The 26,239-nt window shown below is 43.4% G+C and overlaps 1 protein-coding gene across 1 annotated transcript in view; it reads left to right on the forward strand.

Moving 5' to 3' along the window:
* The window catches only part of LOC118381510 (arf-GAP with Rho-GAP domain, ANK repeat and PH domain-containing protein 1), a 149,621-nt gene that overhangs the window by 8,896 nt on the left and 114,486 nt on the right, over window positions 1–26,239 (forward strand). The window contains exons 2-3 of the mRNA XM_052468895.1: window positions 16,476–17,659; window positions 25,764–25,891. Of these exons, the coding sequence (XP_052324855.1) occupies window positions 16,581–17,659; window positions 25,764–25,891 (1,207 nt within the window). The 5' untranslated portion in view covers window positions 16,476–16,580. The remainder of the gene's footprint in view (window positions 1–16,475; window positions 17,660–25,763; window positions 25,892–26,239) is intronic.

The following is a 26,239-nucleotide window of genomic DNA, read 5'->3' on the forward strand; positions in this document are numbered from 1 at the left end:
AGTTGACATGCTAGTTGATGGCCATGCTATTTGACATGCTAGTTGTTGGCCATGCTAGTTGACATGCTAGTTGTTGGCCATGCTAGTGGCCATGCTAGTTGACATGCTAGCTGTGGGCCAGCTCTAGCTGATGGCCATGCTAGTTGCCATGCTAGCTGTTGGGCATGATAGTTGACATGCTTGCTGTGGGCCACCGCTGGTAAATTTATTATAAACTGCTACTTGACTTTGGGGTTGTGTGTGTGTGTGTGTGTGTGATCTAAAACCTGGCCTGTGGAAGAGTAGAGCCTACTGTGACTCATGTTACCCCCACCCTCTGTCTCAATGGTTTGATTAGGAGGAAATTGTCGCCTTCCGGGCCGCCTTCCGCAGTATTACTTATGGCTAGGATGCGGGGATTGAGCTCGGGCCGATTCCAGTGTGAGTTATCTGGCCCAAATGTATTACTTGGGGCTCGGGCCAATTGGGGCTACTCTTCTCTTCTCTCCACATTCCACATTTTCCACATTCCACAAAAATTCCACAAAACATTCCACAAAAATACAATTAACATTTAAATGTTCTTTAAGAGTCTGTGTTGTGGATGGAACTTCCTGAGTGGCACAGCTGTCTAAGACACTGCATCACAGATGCTGGTTTGAGACCTGTGCCGGCCGTGACCGGGAGACCCATGAGGCGACGCACAATTGGCCCAGTGTCGTCAGAGTTGGGGGAGGGTTTGCCCGGCCTGGATGTCCTTGTCCCATCGTTCTGTAGCAACTCCTGGGCCGATTCTGGGCTGTCATTCATTTTGATTCCGGGCCGAGTCCGACACCCGATTCCGGGCTGATTCAATCACTTCCGGCCTCCCGGAAGAGGGCCGCTTCTGGGCCGATTCCTCATTCCTAGCTGGGTTGTGAGTCACTTATCACACACAGCCGCCTTAATTGTCACTCATAATGAGAATTTGAAACTCTGTGTGTCTCAGAGAGATATAAAACCAAGGCCTTCTGACCTTAACCCTCAGTGATTTTTTTTTACTAACACTTCAGACTTACTATCCCCCCCCCCCTGGTCTTCCTCCCTCTCTCTCCCTTCCTCTCCCCACAACAAGATGTTACGTTTTGACTTCAGTATTCAACGTTTGTCCAGGGAGGGGGGATAAATGTCAAATGTCAACCGATTATTTTAGGCATTAATTCCGAATGGTTAAGGTTTTGGGTAGGTTTAACCATTTGTTTTAAATAAACTAGTGCCTAGCACCAAGGTTATTATAGTTTTGTGTTTTTATATTAGTTTTTATTTCTTAGAAATTCCAACATGATTTACTATTTTTTATTTAGTTTTTAGTGTGATTTAAAAACATTTCTATTTAGTTTTTATGTTATTCAGTTTTAGTGATAGGGACAGAAAGTAGCTTATGCATGGGAGGCTAGAAAGTATATCTGTGTAGGTTCTATTTCTAGAGCAATAGCATTATGTCTGGGGAGGATGTTAGATTCTCTTGGACATTTCAAAAATTAAAATGTTCTCGGAGGGTCCTCTTCATACAGACAATTTTTCTAACAAATGAATTGATGTGGATTGATGGGGAATTTCAAAATTCTGTGGTTGAGAGGGCTGAGGCAGAATATATGGCAAGTGAGTCTGCCTCACAACCGATTGGCAAACATACTACAAATTGAGAAATCATGTGACTAAACTTAATTAAAAGAAGAAACTACACTATGGAACAAAGATAAATTACATAAAGAATGATAGTACCTTAAAAAAGAATGGAGCACCTTAAATTTTGGGCAAAAAAACCTCTGCTCTATCATTCATTGAATCAAGTCACAAAACGCACTGATATTGCTAACTACTTGAATGATTTTTTTAATTGCCGAGATTAGCAAATTTAGGCATGATTTTTCAGCAACAAACGCTGACACTACACATCCAAGTACATCTGACCAAATTATGAAAGACAAGCATTGTAATTTTGGATGCGTGATAATTGTCATCAACAACCGCTGAATTGCAGAGCACCACATTCAAATAATATTAATACAAATATTTATATTCATGAAATCACAAGTGCAATATAGCAAAACACAGCTTAGCATTTTGTTAATCCACCTGTCGTGTCAGATTTTGAAAATATGCTTTACAGCGAAAGCAATCCAAGCTTTTGTGTAAGTTTATCAATCACTAGACAAAACATTATGAACACCTCGCATCAAAGTAGCTTGGTTACAAAAATCAGAAAAGCAATAAAATTAATCGCTTACCTTTTGATCTTCGGATGTTTTCACTCACGAGACTCCCAGTTACACAATAAATGTTCCTTTTGTTCCATAAAGATGATTTTTATATCCAAAATACCTTAGTTTGTTTGGAGCGTTATGTTCAGAAATCCACAGGCTCGAGCGGTCATAACAATGCAGAAGAAAATTTAAAATAGTATCCGTAATGTCCACAGAAACATGTCAAAACTTTTTTATAATCAATCCTCAGGTTGTTTTTAAAATATGTAATCGATCATATATCAACCAACACTGTCTGTTTCAGTAAGAGAGGGAGAGACGATGGCTCTGTTGCGCAAGCAAAACTCATGCGAACACCTGACGCGATATCTTTCTCGCTCATTTTTCTAAATAAAAGCCTGAAACCATGTCTAAAGACTGTTGACACCTTGAGGAAGCCGTAGGAAAAGGAATCTGGTTGATATCTCTTTTAAATGGAGCGAATGCAGGCTATGGAATATGGAGCTTTCAAAATAGAAGCCACTTCCTGGTTTGATTTTCGTATGGTTTTCGCCTACAATATCAGTTGTGTTATACTCACAGACATTATTTTGACAGTTTTGGAAACTTCTGTCAATTATATGCATATTCTAGCATCTGTGCCTGAGAAATAGGCTGTTTACTTTGGGAACGTTATTTTTCCAAACATAACAAATTGTGCCACCTAGCTGAAAGAGGTTAATCACCACTTCATTAAGTCAGGATTCCTAATTGACTCAGCCATGACCCATTGCCCATCCAACATTTCCTCATCTCCCACCCCTTCTAATGCGACTAGCCCCGATGCTCCTCCCTCTTTCCACTGCCACGCTACAAAGTTTCTTCCTGCAGGTGGTCACAGAGTTGGAGGTGCTAAAGGAGGTCCTAAAACTTGCCCCCAAAAAAACATCTGGGTCAGATGGTTTAGATCCAGAAGGCCTATCTCTGACCTTTTAACCTGTTTCTCCTCTCTGGGGATGTTTCCATTGCTTGGAAGGCAGCCACGGCATGTCCTTGATTTCTAAGGAGGAGATCAAGCTGATCCTAACTGTTAAAGGCCAATTTCTATTTTCCCTTGTTATATCAAAAGTGTTGGAAAAACGTGTCTTTAATCAACTTACTGGCTTGACGTCTACAATATTCTCTCTGGTATTCAATCTGATTTCCGCTCAGGTTATGGATGTGTCACTGCAACCTTTAAGGTCCTCAATGATGTCACTTTTGCCTTTGATTCTAAGCTATTTTTATTGACTTTTGATACTGTAGACCATTCCATTCTTGTGAGCTGGCTTAGGAGTTGGTGTCTCTGAGGGGTCTTTGGCCTGGTTTACTAACTACCTCTCTCAAAGAGTGCAGTGTATAAAGTCGGAACATCTGCTGACTCAGCCACTACCTGTCACCAAGGGAGTACCACAAGGCTCTATCCTAGGCCCCACACTCTTCTCAATTTACATCAACAACATAGCTCAGGCAGTAGGATGCTCCCTCATTCATTTAATCTGCAGATGATAGTCTTATACTCAGCTGGCCCCTCCCCGGATGTTGTGTTTTAAATATTCTACAACAAAGCTTTCTTAGTGTCCAACAAGCTTTCTCTGCCCTTAACCTTGTTCTGAACACCTCCAAAAGAGTGGTTATGTGGTTTGGTAAGAAGAATGCCCCTCTCCCCACCGGTGTGGTTACGACCTCTGAGGGTTTAGAGTTTGAGGTAGTCACCTCATATAAATACTTGGGAGTATGGCTAGACGGTATACTGTCCTTCTCTCAGCACATATCAAAGCTGCAGGTTAAAGTTAAATCTAGACTTGGTTTCCTCTATTGTAATCACTACTCTTTCACCACAGCTGCCAAACTAACCCTGATTCACATGACCATCCTACCCATGCTAGATTACGGAGACATAATTTATAGATCGGCAGGTAAGGGTGTTCTCGAGCAGCTATCAGATTTGCCACCAATGCTCCTTATAAGACATATCACTGCACTCTATACTCCTCTGTTAACTGGTCACCTCTGTATACCTGTCACAAGATCCACTGGTTGAAGCTTATTTATAAAACCCTCTTAGGCCTCACTCCCCCCTATCTGAGATATCTACTGCAGCCCTCATCCTCCACATACAACACCACTTCTGCCAGTCACATTCTGTTAAAAGTCCCCAAAGCACACATGTCCCTGGGTTGCTCCTCTTTTCAGTTCACTGCAGCTAGTGACTGGAACGAGCTGCAAAAAACACTCAAACTGGACAGTTTTATCTCCATCTCTACATTCAAAGTCATGGACACTTTCACTGACAGTGGTGGCTGCTTCTTACCGTTGTGCTGTTGTCTGTGCCCAATAATGTTTGTACCATGTTTTGTGCTGCTACCATGTTGGGCTGCTGCCATGTTGTTGTCATGTGGTGTTACTATCATGATGTGTTGTCATGTGTTGCTGCCATGCTAAATTGTTGTCTTAGGTCTCTCTATGTAGGGTTGTATTGTTTCGTCGTGATGCAGTTCGACACATACAACAACACAGAGTTACACATGGAGTAAAACAAACATACAGTAGAAAAATAAGTCTATATAGGATGTTAGCAAATTAGGTAAGATAAGGGAGGTAAAGGCATGGTGGCGAAGTAAATACAATATAGCAAGTAAAACAGATTTGCAGTGGAAGAATGTGCAATGTAGAAATATAAATAATGGGGTGCAAAGGAGCAAAATAAATAAATATAGTAGGGGAAGAGGTAGTTGTTTGGGCTAAATTATAGATGGGCTATGTACAGGTGCAGTAATCTGTGAGCTGCTCTGACAGCTGGTGCTTATAGCTAGTGAGGGAGATAAGTGTTTCCAGTTTCAGAGATTTTTGTAGTTCGTTCCAGTCATTGGCAGCAGAGAACTGGAAGGAGAGGCGGCTAAAGGAATAATTGGTTTTGGGGGTGACCAGAGAGATATACCTGCTGGAGCGATTGCTACAGGTGGGTGCTGCTATGGTGACCAGCGAGCTGAGATAAGGGGGGACTTTACCTAGCACTGGAGCCAGTGGGTTTGGCGACGAGTATGAAGCGAGGGCCAGCCAACGAGAGTGTCCAGATCGCAGTGGTGGGTAGTATATTGGGCTTTGGAGACAAAAAGGATGGCACTGTGATAGACTGCTTCCAATTTATTGAGTAGGGTGTTGGAGGCTATTTTGTAAATGACATCGCCAAAGTCGAGGATCGGTAGGATGGTCAGTTTTACGAGGGTATGTTTGGCAGCATGAGTGAAGGATGCTTTGTTGTGAAATAGGAAGCCAATTCTAGATTTGGATTGGAGATGTTGGATGTGAGTCTGGAAGGAGAGTTTACAGTCTAACCAGAGTTTACAGTCTAACCAGACACCTAGGTAGTTGTCCACATATTCTAAGTCAGAACCGTCCAGAGTAGAGGTCGACCGATTATGATTTTTCAACGCCGATACCGATTATTGGAGGACCAAAAAAGCCGATGCCGATTTGTTTTATTTATTTGTAATAATGACAATTACAACAATACTGAATGAACACTTATTTTAACTTAATATAATACATCAATAAATACATTTTTGCCTCAAATAAATAATGAAACATGTTCAATTTGGTTTAAATAATGTGTTGGAAAAGAAAGTAAAAGTGCAATATGTGCCATGTAAGAAAGCTAACGTTTCAGTTCCTTGCTCAAGAACATGAGAACATATGAAAGCTGGTGGTTCCTTTTAACATGAGTCTTCAATATTCCCAGGTAAGAAGTTTTAGGTTGTAGTTATTATAGGAATTATAAGACTATTTCCCTCTATACCATTTGTATTTCATTAACCTTTGACTATTGGATGTTCTTATAGGTACTTTAGTATTGCAAGTGTAACAGTATAGCTTCTGTCCCTCTCCTCGCTCCTCCCTGGGCTCCAACCAGGAACACAATGACAACAACCATGCAGAGCAAGGGGAACAACCACTCCAAGTCTCGGAGCGAGTGATGTTTGAAACGCTATTAGCGCGCACCCCGCTAACTAGCTAGCCATTTCAAATCGGTTTCACCAGCCTCATCTCGGGAGTTGATAGGCTTGAAGTCATAAACAGAGCAATGCTTGATGCACAACGAAGAGCTGCTGGCAAAATGCACTAAAGTGCTGTTTGAATGAATGCTTACGAGTCTGCTGCAGCCTACCACCGCTCAGTTCAGATACTTGTACGCTTGTATGCTCAGTCAGATTATATGCAACGCAGGACGCGCTAGATAAACTAGTAATATCATCAACCATGTGTAGTTAAATAGTGATTATGATTGATTGTTTTTTATAATATAAGTTTAATGCTATCTAGCAACTTACCTTGGCTTACTGCTTTCGCTTAACAGGCAGTCTCCTTGTAGAGTGCAACGAGAGGCAGGTGGTTATAGCGTTGGATTAGTTAACTGTAAGGTTGCAAGATTGGATCCCCCGAGCTGACAAGGTGAAAATATGCCGTTCTGCCCCTGAACGAGGCAGTTAACCCACTGTTCCTAGGATGTCATTGAAAATAAGAATGTGTTATTAACTGACTTACCTAGTTAAATAAAGATTAAATAAAGGGGTAAAAAATAAATACAAATTGGCCAAATCGGTGTTAAAAAATACAGATTTCTGATTGTTATGCACACTTGAAATAAGGCCCTAATTAATCGCCCATTCCGATTAATCGGTCGACCTCTAGTCCAGAATAGTGATGCTGGATCGGCGGGCAGGTGCAGGCAGCAATCGGTTGAAGAGCATGCATTTAGTTTTACTTGGATTTAAGAGTAATTGGAGGCCACGGAAGGAGAGCTGTATGGCATTGAAGCTCATCTGGAGGGTTGTTATTACAGTGTCCAAAGAAGGGCCAGAAGTATACAGAAGGGTGTCGTCTGCATAGAGGTCGATCAGAGTCTCACCAGCAGCAAGAGCGACATCATTGATGTATACAGAAAAGAGAGTCGGCGCAGAATTGAACCCTGTGGCACACCCATAGAGACTGCCAGAGGCCCGGACAGCAGACCCTCCGATTTGACACACTGAACTCTTATCAGAGAAGTAGTTGGTGAACCAGGCAAGGCAATCATTTGAGAAACCAAGGCTATCGAGTCTGCCGATGAGGATGTGGTGATTGACAGAGTCGAAAGCCTTGGCCAGGTCAATGAATACGGCTGCACAGTATTGTTTCTTATCGATGGCGGTTAAGAAATCGTTTAGGACCTTGAGCGTGGCTGAGGTGCACCCATGACCAGCTCTCAAACCAGATTGCATAGCGGAGAAGGTGCGGTGGGATTCGAAATGGTCGGTAATTTGTTTGTTGACTTGGCTTTCGAAGACCTTAGAGAGGCAGGGTAGGATAGATATAGGTCTGTATCAGTTTGGGTCAAGAGTGTCGTCCCCCCCCCCCTTTGAAAAGGGAAATTACCGCAGCTGCTTTCCAATCTTTGGTAATCTCAGACGACACGAAAGAGAGGTTGAACAGGCTAGTAATAGGGGTTGCAACAATTTCGGCAGATCATTTTAGAAAGATAGGGTCCAGATTGTCTAGCCCGGCTGATTTTTAGGGGGTCCAGATTTTTCAGCTCTTTCAGAACATGAGCTGACTGGATTTGGGAGAAGGAGAAATGGGGAACGCTTGGGCGAGTTGCTGTGGGGGGTACAGTGCTGTTGACCTGGGTAGGGGTAGCCAGGTGGAAAGCATGGCCAGCCGTAGAAAAAGGCTTATTGAAATGTTCAATTATAGTGGATTTATAGTTTCCTATCCTCAGTGCAGTGGGCAGCTGTGAGGTGTTCTTATTCTCCATGGACTGTCCCAGAACTTTTGAGTTTGTGTTGCAGGAAGCAAATAAGAATTTGTTCTTAACTAGTTAAATAAAAAAATCTATTTCACCGTAAATATATTGACAACACACTTTCAACAAGCACAGCATTTACTCAAATGACTGCTAATTGGCTGAGACATTGATGATAAACAGATTGGGAGGGGGGCTGTTAGACTTCAGTGTGGCTTTTGACATTATCGATCATGGTCTGCTGCTGGACAAACGTATATGTTATGGCTTTACACCCATTGCTATATTGTGGATAAAGAGTTTACCTGTCTAACAGAGGGTGTTCTTTAATGGAAGCCTAATCCAGGTACAATCAGGAAGTCCCCAGGGCAGCTGTCTAGGCACCTTACTTTTTTCAATCTTTACTAACGACATGCCACTGGCTTTAAGTATAGCCATAGGTCTGCTGCAGAGGGACAAGAGAGAACCTTGAGAGCCAGTCATGGAAATAGAAGTGCTGAAAACAAATGGTCTACATATTTAAAAAGAAGATGGAAAATAAGATATGAAGGAAAAAATATTGGAATTTTGATGGAGGTACAGCCAACTAGTGCAAAAATATATTGCGATATTGTCAAAACCATACGATGTATGTAACTATGGATGTTTTTTTTCATTATTGAATATCACCTTGCGTCTGGATTGACCTGGCTGCTCCCCATCCCTCCCTGGACTTAGAAAAGCTCTGTCCAGACTGTGTTGTGTACTTTCCTTACAGTCTTTTAATCCCAGTGCTGAGCTTGTTGTCGTATATATGTGTGTGTTTTTGTATAAATCTAAATTATTTTGGCTGACTGGCACTGATGTCACAGCTAGTGGCTGCTGACTAACAAAGTACCCCACCATACTCAGTAATCACAATGGGTCAGAGATACATTTTCTTTTTAAAGCTTCCCGTTTCACGTCTCTTATAGCGTCTTGTCTGATTTTACCATATTGGGATGGTGACCTTTTGGATGATGACGACCCTATATCTGTAGTACCATTTTGTATGTTTATCTCTTTTCATGAGACAGAGAGGATGGAGGAGAGTGAAGGGGAGCTAGAAGGAGACATACATAGCCTAGATATTGTGTATGTGTGTGGTTTGATCTCAGTGGCTCTTTGAGGTCGTTGGCTGAGTCAGCATTTTTACACCTCTGTCTGTGAGGCTCTGAGATGAGTGACTGGAGATGTCTGTGTTTGAGAAGAGTCAGGCGTTTCTTTTATTTAGTCTGCTAAACAGGCAACCTGTGGTGTGAAACAGAGGTGTTACAATGCAGAGAAAAAGAGTATGAGCGAAAGAGAAGGTAGTTGAGGATAAAGCAGTAGCTCATTTTGAGATAAGGCGGGGAGACTCACCAGTAGCTCATTTTGAGATAAGGCGGGGAGACTCACCAGTAGCTCATTTTGAGATAAGGCGGGGAGACTCACCAGTAGCTCATTTTGAGATAAGGCGGGGAGACTCACCAGTAGCTCATTTTGAGATAAGGCGGGGAGACTCACCAGTAGCTCATTTTGAGATAAGGCGGGGAGACTCAACAGTAGCTCATTTTGAGATAAGGCGGGGAGACTCAACAGTAGCTCATTTTGAGATAAGGCGGGGAGACTCAACAGTAGCTCATTTTGAGATAAGGAGGGAGACTCAACAGTAGCTCATTTTGAGATAAGGAGGGGAGACTCAACAGTAGCTCATTTTGAGATAAGGAGGGGAGACTCAACAGTAGCTCATTTTGAGATAAGGCGGGGAGACTCAACAGTAGCTCATTTTGAGATAGGGCGGGGAGACTCAACAGTAGCTCATTTTGAGATAGGGCGGGGAGACTCAACAGTAGCTCATATTGAGATGAGGCGGGGAGACTCACCAGTAGCTCATTTTGAGATAAGGAGGGGAGACTCAACAGTAGCTCATATTGAGATAAGGCGGGGAGACTCAACAGTAGCTCATATTGAGATAAGGCGGGGAGACTCAACAGTAGCTCACAGCCCTTTCTGAGAGGGAAGCTTATAAAGAACGAGTTTAACTCTGGCATTGTGTGTTTTATGTGTACTTGAAAGGGGATGTGAAGCTTGACACCCACACAATCTCTTACTTCCCTTAAAGAATGTCAAAGATGTGTCAGGTAACTCTCTTAATCGGTGTCTAAAATCACAGCTCTGTCCTGTCCATATGAATCCCCCTGGCCCCTTTACTCTGTGTGTCTGTTTTTGTTTTCTGTTGCCTAGGTAACAGAATGCCTCGTTGTTGCTGCAGTATAGAAACATGGTTATAACCAGCCTGGAGAGAGAGATGGTTTAGCCTCCACAGGTTGTAGGGCAGGGTCAATAGAGACCTGAACTGGGTACCACTATGGAATACACACAACACAGGATCATCAAAAATGCAGTTTAGCACTGAGCCAGCAGACTCAGTGGCAATCAAAAAGGTTTACAGTTTCAGTGTCTCCAGTACATGCAGTTTAAGTAGTGTAGCTCAGGCACAGCAGATATCAAGTTTGGTGTGGGACTTGGAGACAGCAGCAGTTCTGTCCTTTCCCTTCCTCTTGGCTCTCAGAAATGCAGACATTTTAAGAGGCGATGGTCACAATCACACCTGCAATCAATTAACACCAGCAATAAATTAACAGAAATAACCAATTAGTTCAAATAGACCGATAGCAACCTCACAGTTAAATCTCATGACTACCATATTACATCTAATAGAGGCACCTCCACCCTGTTACAAGAGATGGACTCAGTGATAGATGGACATTCTGGAAAGATAGATGTACAGTATATGCTTAGAAAGAGAAGACAAGAGAAACTAAGTCATTCATGCTTGAAGGAGTGAAAGGGGAAGATGGCAGAAATAGACAGAAGATGAACACAGTCAGAAGTTGGACACACCAACTCATTCAAGGGTTTTTCTTTATTTTTGACTATGTTCTACATTGTAGAATTATAGTGAAGATGTCCAAACTATGAAATAACACATGGAATCATGTAGTAACCAGAAAAGTGTTAAACAAATCAAAATATATTATTTTGGATTCTTCAAAGTGGCCACGCTAGACACGATCCTGTCTCGGAGCTTTACGGAAAATTACTTCGACCTCATTGCTTAGTTTTTGCTCTGACATGCACTGTCAACTGTGGGACCTTATATAGATAGGTGTGTGCCTGGACTCCAAGATGTAGAAGCATCTCACGGCTGATCAATGGAAACAAGATGCACCTAAACTACATTTCTAGTCTCAATGCAAAGGGTTTGAATACTTATCTAAATAAAGTTTTTTTGTATATATATATATATATATATATATATATATATATATATATTAACACAGCTAAAAAAAGAAACATCTATTTTTCAGGATGTTGTCTTTCAAAGATAATTCGTAAAAAAACAGGACTTCACAGATCTTCATTTGTAAAGGGTTTAAACACTGTTTCCCATGCTAGTTCAATGAACCATAAACAATTCATGAACCTGCACCTGTGGAACGGTCGTTAAGACACTGACCGCTTACAGACGGTAGGTAATTAAGGTCACAGTTCTGAAAACTTAGGACATTAAAGAGGCCTTTCTACTGACTCACGCTCATCTGCGTGAATGTGCCTTAGGCATGCTGTAAGGTAGCGTGAGGACTGCAGATGTGGCTAGGGCAGTAAATTGCAATGTCCGTCCTAGAGGTCGACCGAGTATGATTTTTTTCAACGCCGATACGATTATTGGTGGACCAAAAAAGCCGATACCGATTAATCGGTATTTGTAAAAATGACAATTACAACAATACTGAAAGAACACTTATTTTAACTTAATATAATACATAAAAATCTATTTAGCCTCAAAAAAATAATGAAACATGTTTAAATAATGCAAAAACAAAGTGTTGGAGAAGAAAGTAAAAGTGCAATATGTGCCATGTAAGAAAGCTAACGTTTGAGTTCCTTGCTCAGAACATGAGAACATATGAAAGTTGGTGGTTCCTTTTAACATGAGACTTCAATATTCCAAGGTAAGAGATTTTAGGTTGTAGTTAATATAGTATTTTTAGGACTATTTCTCTCTATACCATTTGTATTTCATTAACCTTTGACTATTGGATGTTCTTATAGGCATTTTAGTATTGCCAGTGTAACAGCATAGCTTCCGTCCCTCTCCTCGCCCCTACCTGGGCTCGAACCAGGAACACATCGACAACAGCCACACTCGAAGCAGAGTTACCCATCGCTCCACAAAAGCCGCGGCCCTTGCAGAGCAAGGGTAATAACTACTCCAAGTCTCAGAGCGAGTGACGTTTGAAACGCTATTAGCGCACATCCAGCTAACTAGCTAGCCATTTCACATCGGTTACACCAGCCATTAGGCTGATAGGCTTGAAGTCATAAACAGTGCTGTGCTTGCGAAGAGCTGCTGGCAAAACGCACGAAAGTGCTGTTTGAATGAATGCTTACGAGCCTGCTGCTGCCTACCACCGCTCAGTCAGACTGCTCTATCAAATCAGTGACTTAATTATAACATAACACACAGAAATATGAGCCTTTAGTCATTAATATGGTCGAATCCGGAAACTATCATTTCGAAAACAAAACGTTTATTATTTCAGTGAAATACGGAACCGTTCGGTATTTTATCTAACGGGTGGCATCCATAAGTCTAAATATTCTTGTTACATTGCACAACCTTCAATGTTATGTCATAATTACGTAAAATTCTGGCAAATTAGTTTGCAATGAGCCAGGCTGCCCAAACTGTTGCATATACCCTGACTCTTCGTGCAATGAACGAAAGAGAAATATATGCAGGTTTAAAAATATATATTTCTGTATATTGATTTAAAGAAAGGCATTGGTGTTTATGGTTAGGTACAGTCGTCCAACGATTGTGCTTTTTTCGCAAATGCGCTTTTGTTAAATCATCCCCCAGCGTTGCATCGATTTATATGCAACACAGGACACGCTAGATAAACTAGTAATGTCATCAACCATGTGTAGTTATAACTAGTGATTATGATTGATTGTTTGTTTAATGCTAGCTAGCAACTTAACTTTGCTTCTGCTGCATTCGCGTAACAGGCAGGTTCCTCGTGGAGTACAATGAGAGGCAGGTGGTTAGAGCGTTGGACGAGTTAACTGTAAGGTTGCAAGATTAGATCCCCCAAGCTGACATGGTGAAAATCTGTTGTTCTGCCCCGGAACACAGCAGTACTGTTCCTGGGCTGTCATTGAAAATAAGAATGTGTTCTTAACTGACTTGCCTAGTTAAATAAAGGTATAAAAAAATAGGCGCCCAAAAATGCAGATTTCCGATTGTTGTGAAAACTTGAAATCGTCCCTAATTATCCCTAATTAATCAGCCATTCCGATTAATCGGTCGACCTCTAGTCCGTACTGTGAGATGCCAAAGACAGGGAGACAGGACGGACAGCTGATCGTCCTTGCAGTGGCAGACCACGTGTAAGGATCGGTACATCTGAATATCACACCTGTGGGACAGGTACAGGATGGCAACAACTACTGCCTGAGTTACACCAGGAACGCACATCAGTTCTCAGACTTTTTATTATAACTTTTTATTATAATTTGATTTATTTTACCTTTATTTAATCTTTATTTTAGGAACAGTGGGTTAACTGCCTGTTCAGGGGCAGAACGACAGATTTGTACCATGTCAGCTCGGGGGTTTGAACTTGCAACCTTCGGGTTACTAGTCCAACTCTCTAACCACTAGGCTACCCTGCCGCCCAGGCTAACCAGCCTGTCAGTTATAGTTATCTCACCAGACATCACCGGCAACAACGTTGCCTATGGGCACAAACCCCTGTCACTGGACCAGACAGGACTGGCAAAAAGTGCTCTTCACTGACGAGTAGCGGTTTTGTCTCACCAGGGGTGATGGTCAGATTCACGTTTATCATTGAAGGCATGAGCGTTACACCGAGGCCTGTACTCTAGAGCGGGATCGATTTGTTTGGTGGAGGGTCCGTCATGGTCTGGGGTGCTGTGTCACAGCATCATTGGACTGAGCTTGTTGTCATTGCAGGCAATCTCAACGCTGTGCGTCACAGGGAAGACATCCTCCTCCCTCATGTGGTACCCTTCCTGCAGGCTCATCCTGACATGACCCTCCAGCATGACAATGCCACCAGCCATACTGCTCGTTCTGTGCGTGGTTTCCTGCAAGACAGGAATGTCAGTGTTCTGCAATGGCCAGCGAAGAGCCTGGATCTCAATTCCAATGAGCACTTCTGGGATCTGTAAGATCGAAGGGCAAGGGTGGAAGAGTGGGGTAACATCTCACAGCAAGAGCTGGCAAATCTTGTGCGGTCCATGAGGAGGAGATGGACTGCAGTACTTAGTATCTGGAGTGGCCACCAGCTGCATTGACTGTTACTTTTGATTTTGACCCCCCCTTTGTTCAGGGACACATTATACCATTTCTGTTAGTCACATGTCTGCGGAACTTGTTAATTTTATGTCTCAGTTGTTGAATCTTGTTATATTTACACATGTTAAGCTTGCTGAAAATAAACGCAGTTGACAGTGAGAAGACATGTATTTTTTTTTCTAAAAACCTGTCATCGCGAGAGAGAGAGAGAGAGAGAGAGAGAGAGAGAGAGAGAGAGAGAGAGAGAGAGAGAGAGAGAGAGAGAGAGAGAGAGAGAGAGAGAGAGAGAGAGAGAGAGAGAGAGAGAGAGAGAGAGAGAGAGAGAGAGAGAGAGAGAGAGAGAGAGAGAGAGAGAGAGAGAGAGAGAGAGAGAGAGAGAGAGAGAGAGAGAGAGAGAGAGAGAGAGAGAGAGAGAGAGAGAGAGAGAGAGAGAGAGAGAGAGAGAGAGAGAGAGAGAGAGAGAGAGAGAGAGAGAGAGAGAGAGAGAGCCACAGGAAATGATTTGCAGTTATTTTACAGACACTGATGTCCTTCTTCACACTTTCCCAAATGGTGTCCATTTAACATGCAAAATAGACACGGGTTGTGTGTTTCCCTACCCACCCCTCTGTTTGAGAAGTACAGGTAGTTGTGTGTGTTGACTCTTGTGACGGGTCAGTGACACCACCTCTGTCCCACAGTCTGTTTCTGGTCTAATGGTTTTTTATGGTTGCAGAATAAAATAGTTCAACTATTGGACTGTTTTCTGCCTGGTACTAATGAGGTCGGTCTTATGCTGATGTGTGACTAGAAAATAAATATGTGTGTGTCTGTGTAATATGTGAGGTTTGCTGTCTTGTGTCACACAGCTCCTACATCCTTGTACAAAGTGTTCTCTTGTCCAATTTTTGAGTTACTTTTGAAACTATGATATGGGGTAAACGTTTACTACAGTCATTTAGCAAAGGAGAAGTGTCCTCGTGCTGTACTACTGAGGCTCTACTGTAGTCACCAGTAGAGGAGGAACAGATAGTTATTACTTTAGTTCATGTATGAGAGAGGGAGAGAAATCTTAGCTGGTGGGTGTTTTTTAGAGTGGACAGCACTGTTCTCGACCTCCATAGATTAAGATCTGCTGATCACTGACGGTAAGAGAGTTTAGGGAGATAAGATAAGCGTCTTCTCTCATACTGTGTGTCCATACTGTGTGTCCATACTGTGTGTCCATACTGTGTGTCCATACTGTCTGTCCATACTGTCTGTCCATACTGTCTGTCCATACTGTGTGCATACTGTGTGTGCATACTGTGTGTGCATACTGTGTGTGCATACTGTGTGTGCATACTGTGTGTGCATACTGTGTGTGCGTGTGCGCATACTGTGTGTGCGTGTGCGCATACTGTGTGTGCGTGTGCGCATACTGTGTGCGTGCGCGCATACTGTGTGTGTGCGTGCGTGCATACTGTGTGTGTGTGCGTGCATACTGTGTGTGTGCGCGCATACTGTGCGTGTGTGCGTGCTAGCTGTTGGGTGTTTTGTGGTCTGTTTTAGAGACAGTTGTCTCTTATCTGTGGTTAGAGAAGGTGAGATAGGGAGGGAGAGCGAGAGAGGGGAAAAGGAAGGAAGAGAATTTGCCAACAGTAATGCTTTTGCTCTGGTGTCAACAGTGTGTTTTACAGTGGTGTTCATTGACCAATTTAATTTTTTTTTACCTTTGTTTAACCAGGCAAGTCAGTTAAGAACATATTCTTATTTTCAATGACGGCCTGGGAACAGTGGGTTAACTGCCTGTTCAGGGGCAGAACGACAGATTTGTACCTTGTCAGCTCGGGGGTTTGAACTCGCAACCTTCCGGTTACTAGTCCAACGCTCTAACCACTAGGTTACGCTGCCGCCCCAAGAGGTGGAACTTGTTGATTTTCAAACAAAGATTCTACTCACTGTAGTCTTCTAACATCCTCTTTATGGGGTTGCCGTGGGGTTGTGTGTTTCTGTACGGAATATAAGTTAATTGTATTTACTGGATGTACACTTCTATTGATAAAGGTTGAATTCCTAACATATCTTCCTGTTTCTTCCACAGGTTTGATCTGAACACTGACTGGACACACACACACACGCACATACATACACACAAGAACACATATATACACGTAGAGACACACACCCACTCAAACACACTGTGGTGATGTCTGAGGCGGACGGGTGTGTGTCGGTGTGGGACTGGCTGTGTGTGCTGCATCTGGACCAGTATTTCCCAGTGTTCCAGGACGCGGGGTTTGGAACGTTGTTGGAATGCCAAGGGCTGACCCAGGATCAGCTGGAGACGATTGGAATCACATTGCCTGGACACCGCAAACGCATCCTAGCCAGCCTGCAAAAAACACTCCACACAAACACTCACACACACCCAGAGAGTGAGCCCGACACTCTACACACACACCTGGCTGCAGAGGGAGACCAGAGAGAGGAAGAGAGAGCAGTGTTCACAGACAGACCCAGCCCTGTGGGAAGTGAGAGACCAGTCCCTGCACAGAGACCAGTGTCCAGAGGAGAGAGACCAGTCCCTGCACAGAGACCAGTGTCCAGAGGAGAGAGACCAGTCCCTGCACAGAGACTAGTCCCTAAGGAGAGATCAGTGTCCAGGGAAGGAGAGAGGGATGGAGAGAGACCAGTCCCTGCACAGAGACCAGTCCCTAAGGAGAGAACTAAGTACCGCTCTGTCCCTGTGGAGACATTGGACTGTGTCCAGACTTACCCTCATCCCAACACTAGCCCCTGCCCTACCACCCCCCATTCTAGTGCCCAGGACTCCCCTTTACCCCCCATCCCACCTCGCAGCACTCCAAACTGCCCCCCACTACGCTTCATCCCCACCTCCCCTAAGAACTCCCCCACGGCACCCAAACCCAGATCTGAACATAACAACTTAAACACCCCAATCACTGTACCTCCTCCTAGCCTTGCCACCAATCCCCTCACCTTACCCTCCCCCAGGCCCTGTCCTGCACCTCTGGCTATCTACCCACCAGCCAGACACTCCCAGCAGGTGTGGAAGGGAGGAAGAAAGCCCTCCCCTGGTTCCCCCTCATCCTCATCCTCTTCCTCCTCATTTGAACGATATGACCAGTCATCATCTGATCAAGGCGTGCCTCCCCTCCCCCCTAAAGTCTATGTGGTGGGGGCGGGCCCTAAAGAGCCTCATAGTCCTGCTCCAATCCCACATCGACCTCCTGTCTTGCCCTCCAGAACCACACCCACACAGAGGTAAGAGGGCCGGCTGATTGGCTCCCAATGTTGTGAGTTCTACTTCTGTCGTTTGTTCTATTGGACACAATCTAAACCAACAGGCTCAGATAAACTGCTTCCCTTTCTGAAGTGTGTGTGTGGTCAGAGTGAGGTTTCATAGGAACAGTAGTATCTCTGGCTGTGAAGCACTTCTCTTTTTCAGGGTGTTTGTCCATGGTTAACATCGCCCTCTACAGGGCAAAGTCAGTTTCCTCATGACATACCATATCCTGATCATATACACTTTGTCCACAAGGTTGTGACCCTGCTGCATCAGCACTTGGTATTGTGCTCTAAGGCCTACTGTACACTGACTCGCTCTCAGTCTACGCCTACTGCTACTCAGAGAGAGTGTATCTCACAGAACCATGGGCAGTATTAGTTTACACTGAGTGTACATAACATTAAGAACACCTTAATATTGAGTTGCATACATTAAGAACCCCCCCCCACCGCCATCAGAACAGCCTTAATTCGTCAGAGAATAGACTCTACAAGGTGTCTAACGCGTCCCACAGGGATGCTGGATGGGAGACCATTCTTGATACACACAGGAAACTGTTGAGTGTGAAAACCCCAGCAGCGTTGCAGTTCTTGACACAAACCGGTGCTCCTTGCACCTACTATCATACCCTGTTCAAAGGGACTTAAATATTTTGTCTTGCCCATTCACCCTCTGAATGGCACTCGTACACAATCCATGTCTCTGTTGTCTCAAGGCTTAAAAATTCTTCTTTAACCTGTCTCCTCCCCTTCATCTACACTGATTTAAGTGGATTTAACAAGTGACATCAATAAGGGATCATTAGCTTTCACCTGGATTCACCTGGTCAGTCTGTCATGGAAATAGCAGCTGTCCTTTTGTACAGTGTATATATCCTACTATCTATGGTCACGAGGACCTGTTATCAGTTACTACTGCAGTTTCACTGGTGACTCAGTAACCAAAATCTCTCTTTGTGTGTGTGTGTGCAGCCTGGTCTCTGATAGAAAGATTAAGGAAGCAGAGAAGGCCTCACTCCCCAGCCTGGTCTCTGATAGAAAGATTAAGGAAGCAGAGAAGGCCTCACTCCCCAGCCTGGTCTCTGATAGAAAGATTAAGGAAGCAGAGAAGGCCTCACTCCCCAGCCTGGTGCCCAAATTGACTCTTTGTCTGGGGTGAGCTAGGGTATTCTACTCAGTGTATGTTGTGTGTGTGTGACACACAGTGTCTCTCTCTTGCGCTGTCTCAACCCACCTTTCTCTCTACCCACCCCTCTCTCGCTCTCTCTACCCACCCCTCTCTTGCTCTTTCTCTCTTTCTATCTCAATCTCTTTACAAAGGGAGAGAGAGAATGCAGGAAGTGTCTGCTTTTACTCTTTCTGAAGTAGCAACACCCCGCACTACGTCTCTAAAAGTGTTCTGTGCTTCCTTCTCTCCGCCCACCTGTGGCAGGCTCCTCCCTCTCAGTGAAACGTTAGTTCCTTTCTCCTCCTCCTCTGTGTGTTTATCGTTCCTCTCCAGTGAGGATGGCCCTGTTGGACATGCCAGGACAGGTGAGAATGACTCTCCTCTTCTCTCTGTTTTCCTTTCTGTTTCTCTTCTGCTGCCCCCCCCCCGCCCTTCTCTCCTATTCAGGATCTCTGTGCTGTGTTGATGCTCATGCCCCTCCTCCCCCACTGAGTTTCACTTTGTGCTGTTTTGTGTTGATATTTTTGCAACTAGAGGCTGAGCCTACTGACCATGAGAGATGTATAAGTGTGTGTGAGAGTGTATTTGTGTTCTGCTATCAGCAGTTGAACAGTGTAGCTGTGTACAGAGACGAGGACACGGAAAGAAGCTGTTGCTGCAGTAGTTTTCTATTAGTGACTTCGGCCCAGTGATTTTGTTATTGTAAGGAGTGATTCAGGAAGGGAAGTGGATGTGACTGTGATGCTAATAGATCTCTCATCCCTCTGTAATTCAAGGAGTCGGCCCTGTCTTTCCCACAGACTTGTGAAAGAGTTGGTTGGAGTTGTTTCAAAACAGTTATACATTTAAACATGATCTCTTTTAGAGATGGAAGAATGCCAGTTCTCACACACACGCACGCACGCACGCACGCACACACACACACACACTCACAGCCCTGTTAGCCAGTGGGTGGGGTGTGTGCTATTAAAAACACACTGCCTGCAAACATGTGACAAGATGGATGATTCACTTGGGGAACTTTAATTTGGGCCCTTGCCAGAGATGCACAATAGCACCCCACTGAAACTGAGGCAAAACCAAGGAGAGACCCTCTCTCTGGCCAGGGCCAGGTCATGCCAGCGCCTGTACCCACAAAACATCTCAGAGCATGAGTGCTGATCTAGGATGTGTCCATATAATCTTAGTCATTGTGTTTGAAAAGCCCAAACTGATCCTAGATCATCTATTCTACTCAGATGCATTGTGGATACTGGCTCAGTGGATACTGGCTCAGAGCCTAGTGTGCCAGAGCAGGGACTCAGGGAGGGACACGGTGTACCAGTGATGTTCTTTATCTGTGTTCCAGACTAGGAGTCCTTGGTGCTCACAGGAATGGCCCTGGCTGCCTGCTTTAGGGGTTCTGCTGAAGCACACTGGGCCCTGGGGAATGAACTAGAGAGAGAGAGAGAGAATGTTAGGTCTGTTGTAGATAAGATGTGTGAACGTTGGGTCTGCTGTAAGCACATTTTCACATACTGTATGTTTTGTGGTATGCCTGTGGGCGGGGTGAGTTGGTGTGTGTAGGCGAGGGCGGGAAGGGTCATTGTTTCTGAAGCTTAACGATGTCCGCTGGACGGATACAAAGTGGTTATATTTAGTTCCCCTACTCCTACTCCGTCCTTCCACCTCTCTGACCACCTGCCCCTGCCGATCTGGACAGCCTGGGCCATGGTACCCCAGATCGTAGGTGTATTGGTGTATATCATCACACCTTGGTGTGTGTGTGTGCATGTCCCTCTGCCCGTCTTGTCAGTACTTGACTTGGGAAGGAGCTCACCGGAGCTGAGTACCACCACCTCATGTCCTACTGCTTGACTTCCTGTTCCTCTTATAGAATATTAACCCAACAGTGTTGTGTAGTCCCTGTTCCTCTTATAGAATATTAACTCAACAGTATTGTGTAGTCCCTGTTCCTCTTATAGAATATTAACCCAACAGTATTGTGTAGTCCCCGTACCTCTTATAGAATATTAACTCAACAGTATTGTGTAGTCCCTGTTCCTCTTATAGAATATTAACTCAACAGTATTGTGTAGTCCCTGTTCCTCTTATAGAATATTAACCCAACAGTATTGTGTAGTCCCTGTTCCTCTTATAGAATATTAACTCAACAGTATTGTGTAGTCCCTGTTCCTCTTATAGAATATTAACCCAACAGTATTGTGTAGTCCCTGTTCCTCTTATAGAATATTAACTCAACAGTATTGTGTAGTCCCTGTTCCTCTTATAGAATATTAACTCAACAGTATTGTGTAGTCCCTGTTCCTCTTATAGAATATTAACTCAACAGTATTGTGTAGTCCCTGTTCCTCTTATAGAATGATAACCCAACAGTATTGTGTAGTCCCTGTTCCTCTTATAGAATATTAACCCAACAGTATTGTGTAGTCCCTGTTCCTCTTATAGAATATTAACCCAACAGTATTGTGTAGTCCCTGTTTCTCTTATAGAATATTAACCCAACAGTATTGTGTAGTCCCTGTTCCTCTTATAGAATATTAACTCAACAGTGTTGTGTAGTCCCTGTTCCTCTTATAGAATATTAACTCAGCAGTATTGTGGGGCTCCTGTTCCTCTTATAGAATATTAACTCAACAGTATTGTGTAGTCCCTGTCCCTCTTATAGAATATTAACCCGACAGTATTGTGTAGTCCCTGTTCCTCTTATACAATATTAACTCAACAGTATTGTGTAGTCCCTGTTCCTCTTATACAATATTAACTCAACAGTATTGTGTAGTCCCTGTTCCTCTTATACAATATTAACTCAACAGTATTGTGTAGTCCCTGTTCCTCTTATACAATATTAACTCAACAGTATTGTGTAGTCCCTGTTCCTCTTATAGAATATTAACTCAACAGTATTGTGTAGTCCCTGTTCCTCTTATAGAATATTAACCCAACAGTATTGTGTAGTCCCTGTTCCTCTTATAGAATATTAACTCAACAGTATTGTGTAGTCCCTGTTCCTCTTATAGAATATTAACTCAACAGTATTGTGTAGTCCCTGTTCCTCTTATAGAATGATAACCCAACAGTATTGTGTTGTCCCTGTTCCTCTTTTAGAATATTAACTCAACAGTATTGTGTAGTTCCTGTTCCTCTTATAGAATATTAACCCAACAGTATTGTGTAGTCCCTGTTCCTCTTATAGAATATTAACCCAACAGTATTGTGTAGTCCCTGTTCCTCTTATAGAATATTAACCCAACAGTATTGTGTAGTCCCTGTTCCTCTTATAGAATATTAAATCAACAGTATTGTGTAGTCCCTGTTCCTCTTATAGAATATTAACTCAACAGTATTGTGTAGTCCCTGTTCCTCTTATAGAATATTAACCCAACAGTATTGTGTAGTCCCTGTTCCTCTTATAGAATATTAACCCAACAGTATTGTGTAGTCCCTGTTCCTCTTATAGAATATTAACTCAACAGTATTGTGTAGTTCCTGTTCCTCTTATAGAATATTAACTCAACAGTATTGTGTAGTCCCTGTTCCTCTTATAGAATATTAACTCAACAGTATTGTGTAGTCCCTGTTCCTCTTATAGAATATTAACCCAACAGTATTGTGTAGTCCCTGTTCCTCTTATAGAATATTAACTCAACAGTATTGTGTAGTCCCTGTTCCTCTTATAGAATATTAACCCAACAGTATTGTGTAGTCCCTGTTCCTCTTATAGAATATTAACTCAACAGTATTGTGTAGTCCCTGTTCCTCTTATAGAATATTAACTCAACAGTATTGTGTAGTCCCTGTTCCTCTTATAGAATATTAACTCAACAGTATTGTGTAGTCCCTGTTCCTCTTATAGAATATTAACCCAACAGTACTGTGTAGTCCCTGTTCCTCTTATAGAATATTAACTCAACAGTATTGTGTAGTTCCTGTTCCTCTTATAGAATATTAACCCAACAGTATTGTGTAGTCCCTGTTCCTCTTACAGAATATTAACTCAACAGTATTGTGTTGTCCCTGTTCCTCTTATAGAATATTAACCCAATAGTATTGTGTAGTCCCTGTTCCTCTTATAGAATATTAACTCAACAGTATTGTGTAGTCCCTGTTCCTCCTATAGACTATTAACCCAACAGTATTGTGTAGTCCCTGTCCCTCTTATAGAATATTAACTCAACAGTATTGTGTAGTCCCTGTTCCTCTTATAGAATATTAACCCAACAGTATTGTGTAGTCCCTGTTCCTCTTATAGAATATTAACTCAACAGTATTGTGTAGTCCCTGTTCCTCTTATAGAATATTAACTCAACAGTATTGTGTAGTCCCTGTTCCTCTTATAGAATATTAACTCAACAGTGTTGTGTAGTCCCTGTTCCTCTTATAGAATATTAACTCAACAGTGTTGTGTAGTCCCTGTTCCTCTTATAGAATATTAACTCAACAGTATTGTGTAGTCCCTGTTCCTCTTATAGAATATTAACTCAACAGTGTTGTGTAGTCCCTGTTCCTCTTATAGAACATTAACTCAGCAGTATTGTGGGGCTCCTGTTCCTCTTATAGAATATTAACTCAACAGTATTGTGTAGTCCCTGTTCCTCTTATAGAATATTAACTCAACAGTGTTGTGTAGTCCCTGATCCTCTTATACAATATTAACTCAACAGTATTGTGTAGTCCCTGTTCCTATTATAGAATATTAACTCAACAGTATTGTGTAGTCCCTGTTCCTATTATAGAATATTAACTCAACAGTATTGTGTAGTTCCTGTTCCTCTTATAGAATATTAACCCAACAGTATTGTGTAGTCCCTGTTCCTCTTATAGAATATTAACTCAACAGTATTGTGTAGTCCCTGTTCCTCTTATAGAATATTAACTCAACAGTATTGTGTAGTCCCTGTTCCTCTTATAGAATATTAACTCAACAGTATTGTGTAGTCCCTGTTCCTCTTATAGAATATTAACTCAACAGTATTGTGTAGTCCCTGTTCCTCTTATAGAATATTAACTCAACAGTATTGTGGGGCTCCTGAACCTAAATATCAACAGTACCGACACCCATTTCAGGCCAAGTCAGGCACTGCGTCTTGTACTAACTCTGTGTAACTGAGGGGAGTGGGCAACAGGAAGAGGAAAGGGGACCATGGTCAGTTATTACAGAATACTATCCAGGCCAGTGTAGCTGTTGCTGAGATGATTTTACATCAGACTGGTGATAGATTTGTAGACGTATTCATGTCCCATTGTGCTCTGGGTTGCTGTTATTTGTGTGTGGAGTGAGAGGTGGTTTCAGTGGGTTATATGTGACATGGGTGGAGCTGGACTTCCCTGACAACTCCAACTGAATTCTTCCGCTTCTCTGTCGTTCGCTACAAACTCAGTCTGAGATATTGAAGTCGTTTGTAGTGACGTCAAAATGAGGGGTGTTGCATAAAACATCAGTGATTGGTTCATCTTTAACCAATCAGAGCTTCAAAGCCAATGACACATTTTCAAAATGCTGCTTTACCCACGTGTGTTTTGGCTCTGACCCAACACATCGTTTTCTGGGACCAATCAGACGGTGTAGAATGGATTTCCATTTTAGAAATCATCAGGGAGGTCCTCTGATCCAGACTCATTGTTGAGAAGAAATGTCCATGGGCCTAGCCTAGCAGTTGGCGTGAGAAAAGAGTTTGGGTAGCCAGGCAAGAGAGAGACAGAGAGAATAATTTTGGGGAGTGTGAGGGTTGTCACAAGGTAACTAAACAAAGCCGTCACCTACAGGGAGATGAACCTGGAGAATAGTCCTCTAAGCAAGCTGGTCCTGGGGCTCTGTTCACAAACCATCCATAACAAAGCCGTCACCTACAGGGAGATGAACCTGGAGAATAGTCCTCTAAGCAAGCTGGTCCTGGGACTCTGTTTACAAACCTTCATAACAAAGCCGTCACCTACAGGGAGATGAACCTGGAGAAGAGTCCTCTAAGCAAGCTGGTCCTGGGACTCTGTTTACAAACCTTCCATAACAAAGCCGTCACCTACAGGGAGATGAACCTGGAGAATAGTCCTCTAAGCAAGCTGGTCCTGGGACTCTGTTCACAAACCTTCCATAACAAAGCCGTCACCTACAGGGAGATGAACCTGGAGAAGAGTCCTCTAAGCAAGCTGGTCCTGGGACTCTGTTTACAAACCTTCCATAACAAAGCCGTCACCTACAGGGAGATGAACCTGGAGAATAGTCCTCTAAGCAAGCTGGTCCTGGGGCTCTGTTCACAAACCTTCCATAACAAAGCCGTCACCTACAGGGAGATGAATCTGGAGAATAGTCCCCTAAGCAAGCTGGTCCTGGGGCTCTGTTCACAAACCTTCCATAACAAAGCCGTCACCTACAGGGAGATGAACCTGGAGAATAGTCCCCTAAGCAAGCTGGTCCTGGGGCTCTGTTCACAAACCTTCCATAACAAAGCCGTCACCTACAGGGAGATGAACCTGGAGAATAGTCCTCTAAGCAAGCTGGTCCTGGGACTCTGTTTACAAACGCAAACAGGCCCCAGGACAGGAACACAATTAGACCCAAACAAATCATGAGAAAACAAAAATATAATTACTTGACACATTGGAAAAAATTAACAAAAAAACAGAGCGAACTAGAATGACATTTCTACACAGTGACAGAATACCTGACCACTGGGACTGACCCTGTTGGCTGTTGGGTTGTGGGTAGAGTTAAGGTTAGGTTGGCTGAAGAGAGATTATTACAGGACTTCAGCATTCCTTTCTCTCATGGATGAATGTCAGTCTGAGTGAGATACTGGAGAGGAGAGAGCAGAAGAGGAGAGACTGGAGAGGATTAGAGGATGGATAGTCTCACGACTGTTTCCTGTCTTCAAGCAGCCCTTGGTAACAATGGACCCCCCCCCCTCTCTCCAGTGATGCTCCCGTCGATGAGCCGCACACGGACCGAACTCCCCCGCCTCGGACCGAGGTACCCAATACACCAGTCGACACGCAGCCTGCTCTGCCCATGAGAAGGATCCCCCAGCCACGGCCTGAAATCAGTGAGCATACTAAACCCCTCCCATCCATCCTTAACCCCACCCCTAACTCCTTAACCCCACCTCTTCCTTCGTAACTCCCGAGCTCTACAATCAACAAACTCCTCCACAGCTTCACCCCTAACCCTACAAACTCATCCACATCTTCACCCCTAACCCTACAAACTCATCCACATCTTCACCCCTAACGCTACAAACTCATCCACATCTTCACCCCTAACCCTACAAACTCATCCACAGCTTCACCCCTAACCCTACAAACTCATCCACAGCTTCACCCCTAACCCTACAAACTCATCCACAGCTTCACCCCTAACCCTACAAACTCATCCACAGCTTCACCCCTAACCC

This window comes from Oncorhynchus keta, chromosome 18 (genome assembly GCF_023373465.1).
Source record: "Oncorhynchus keta strain PuntledgeMale-10-30-2019 chromosome 18, Oket_V2, whole genome shotgun sequence".
Lineage (NCBI taxonomy): Eukaryota > Metazoa > Chordata > Actinopteri > Salmoniformes > Salmonidae > Oncorhynchus > Oncorhynchus keta.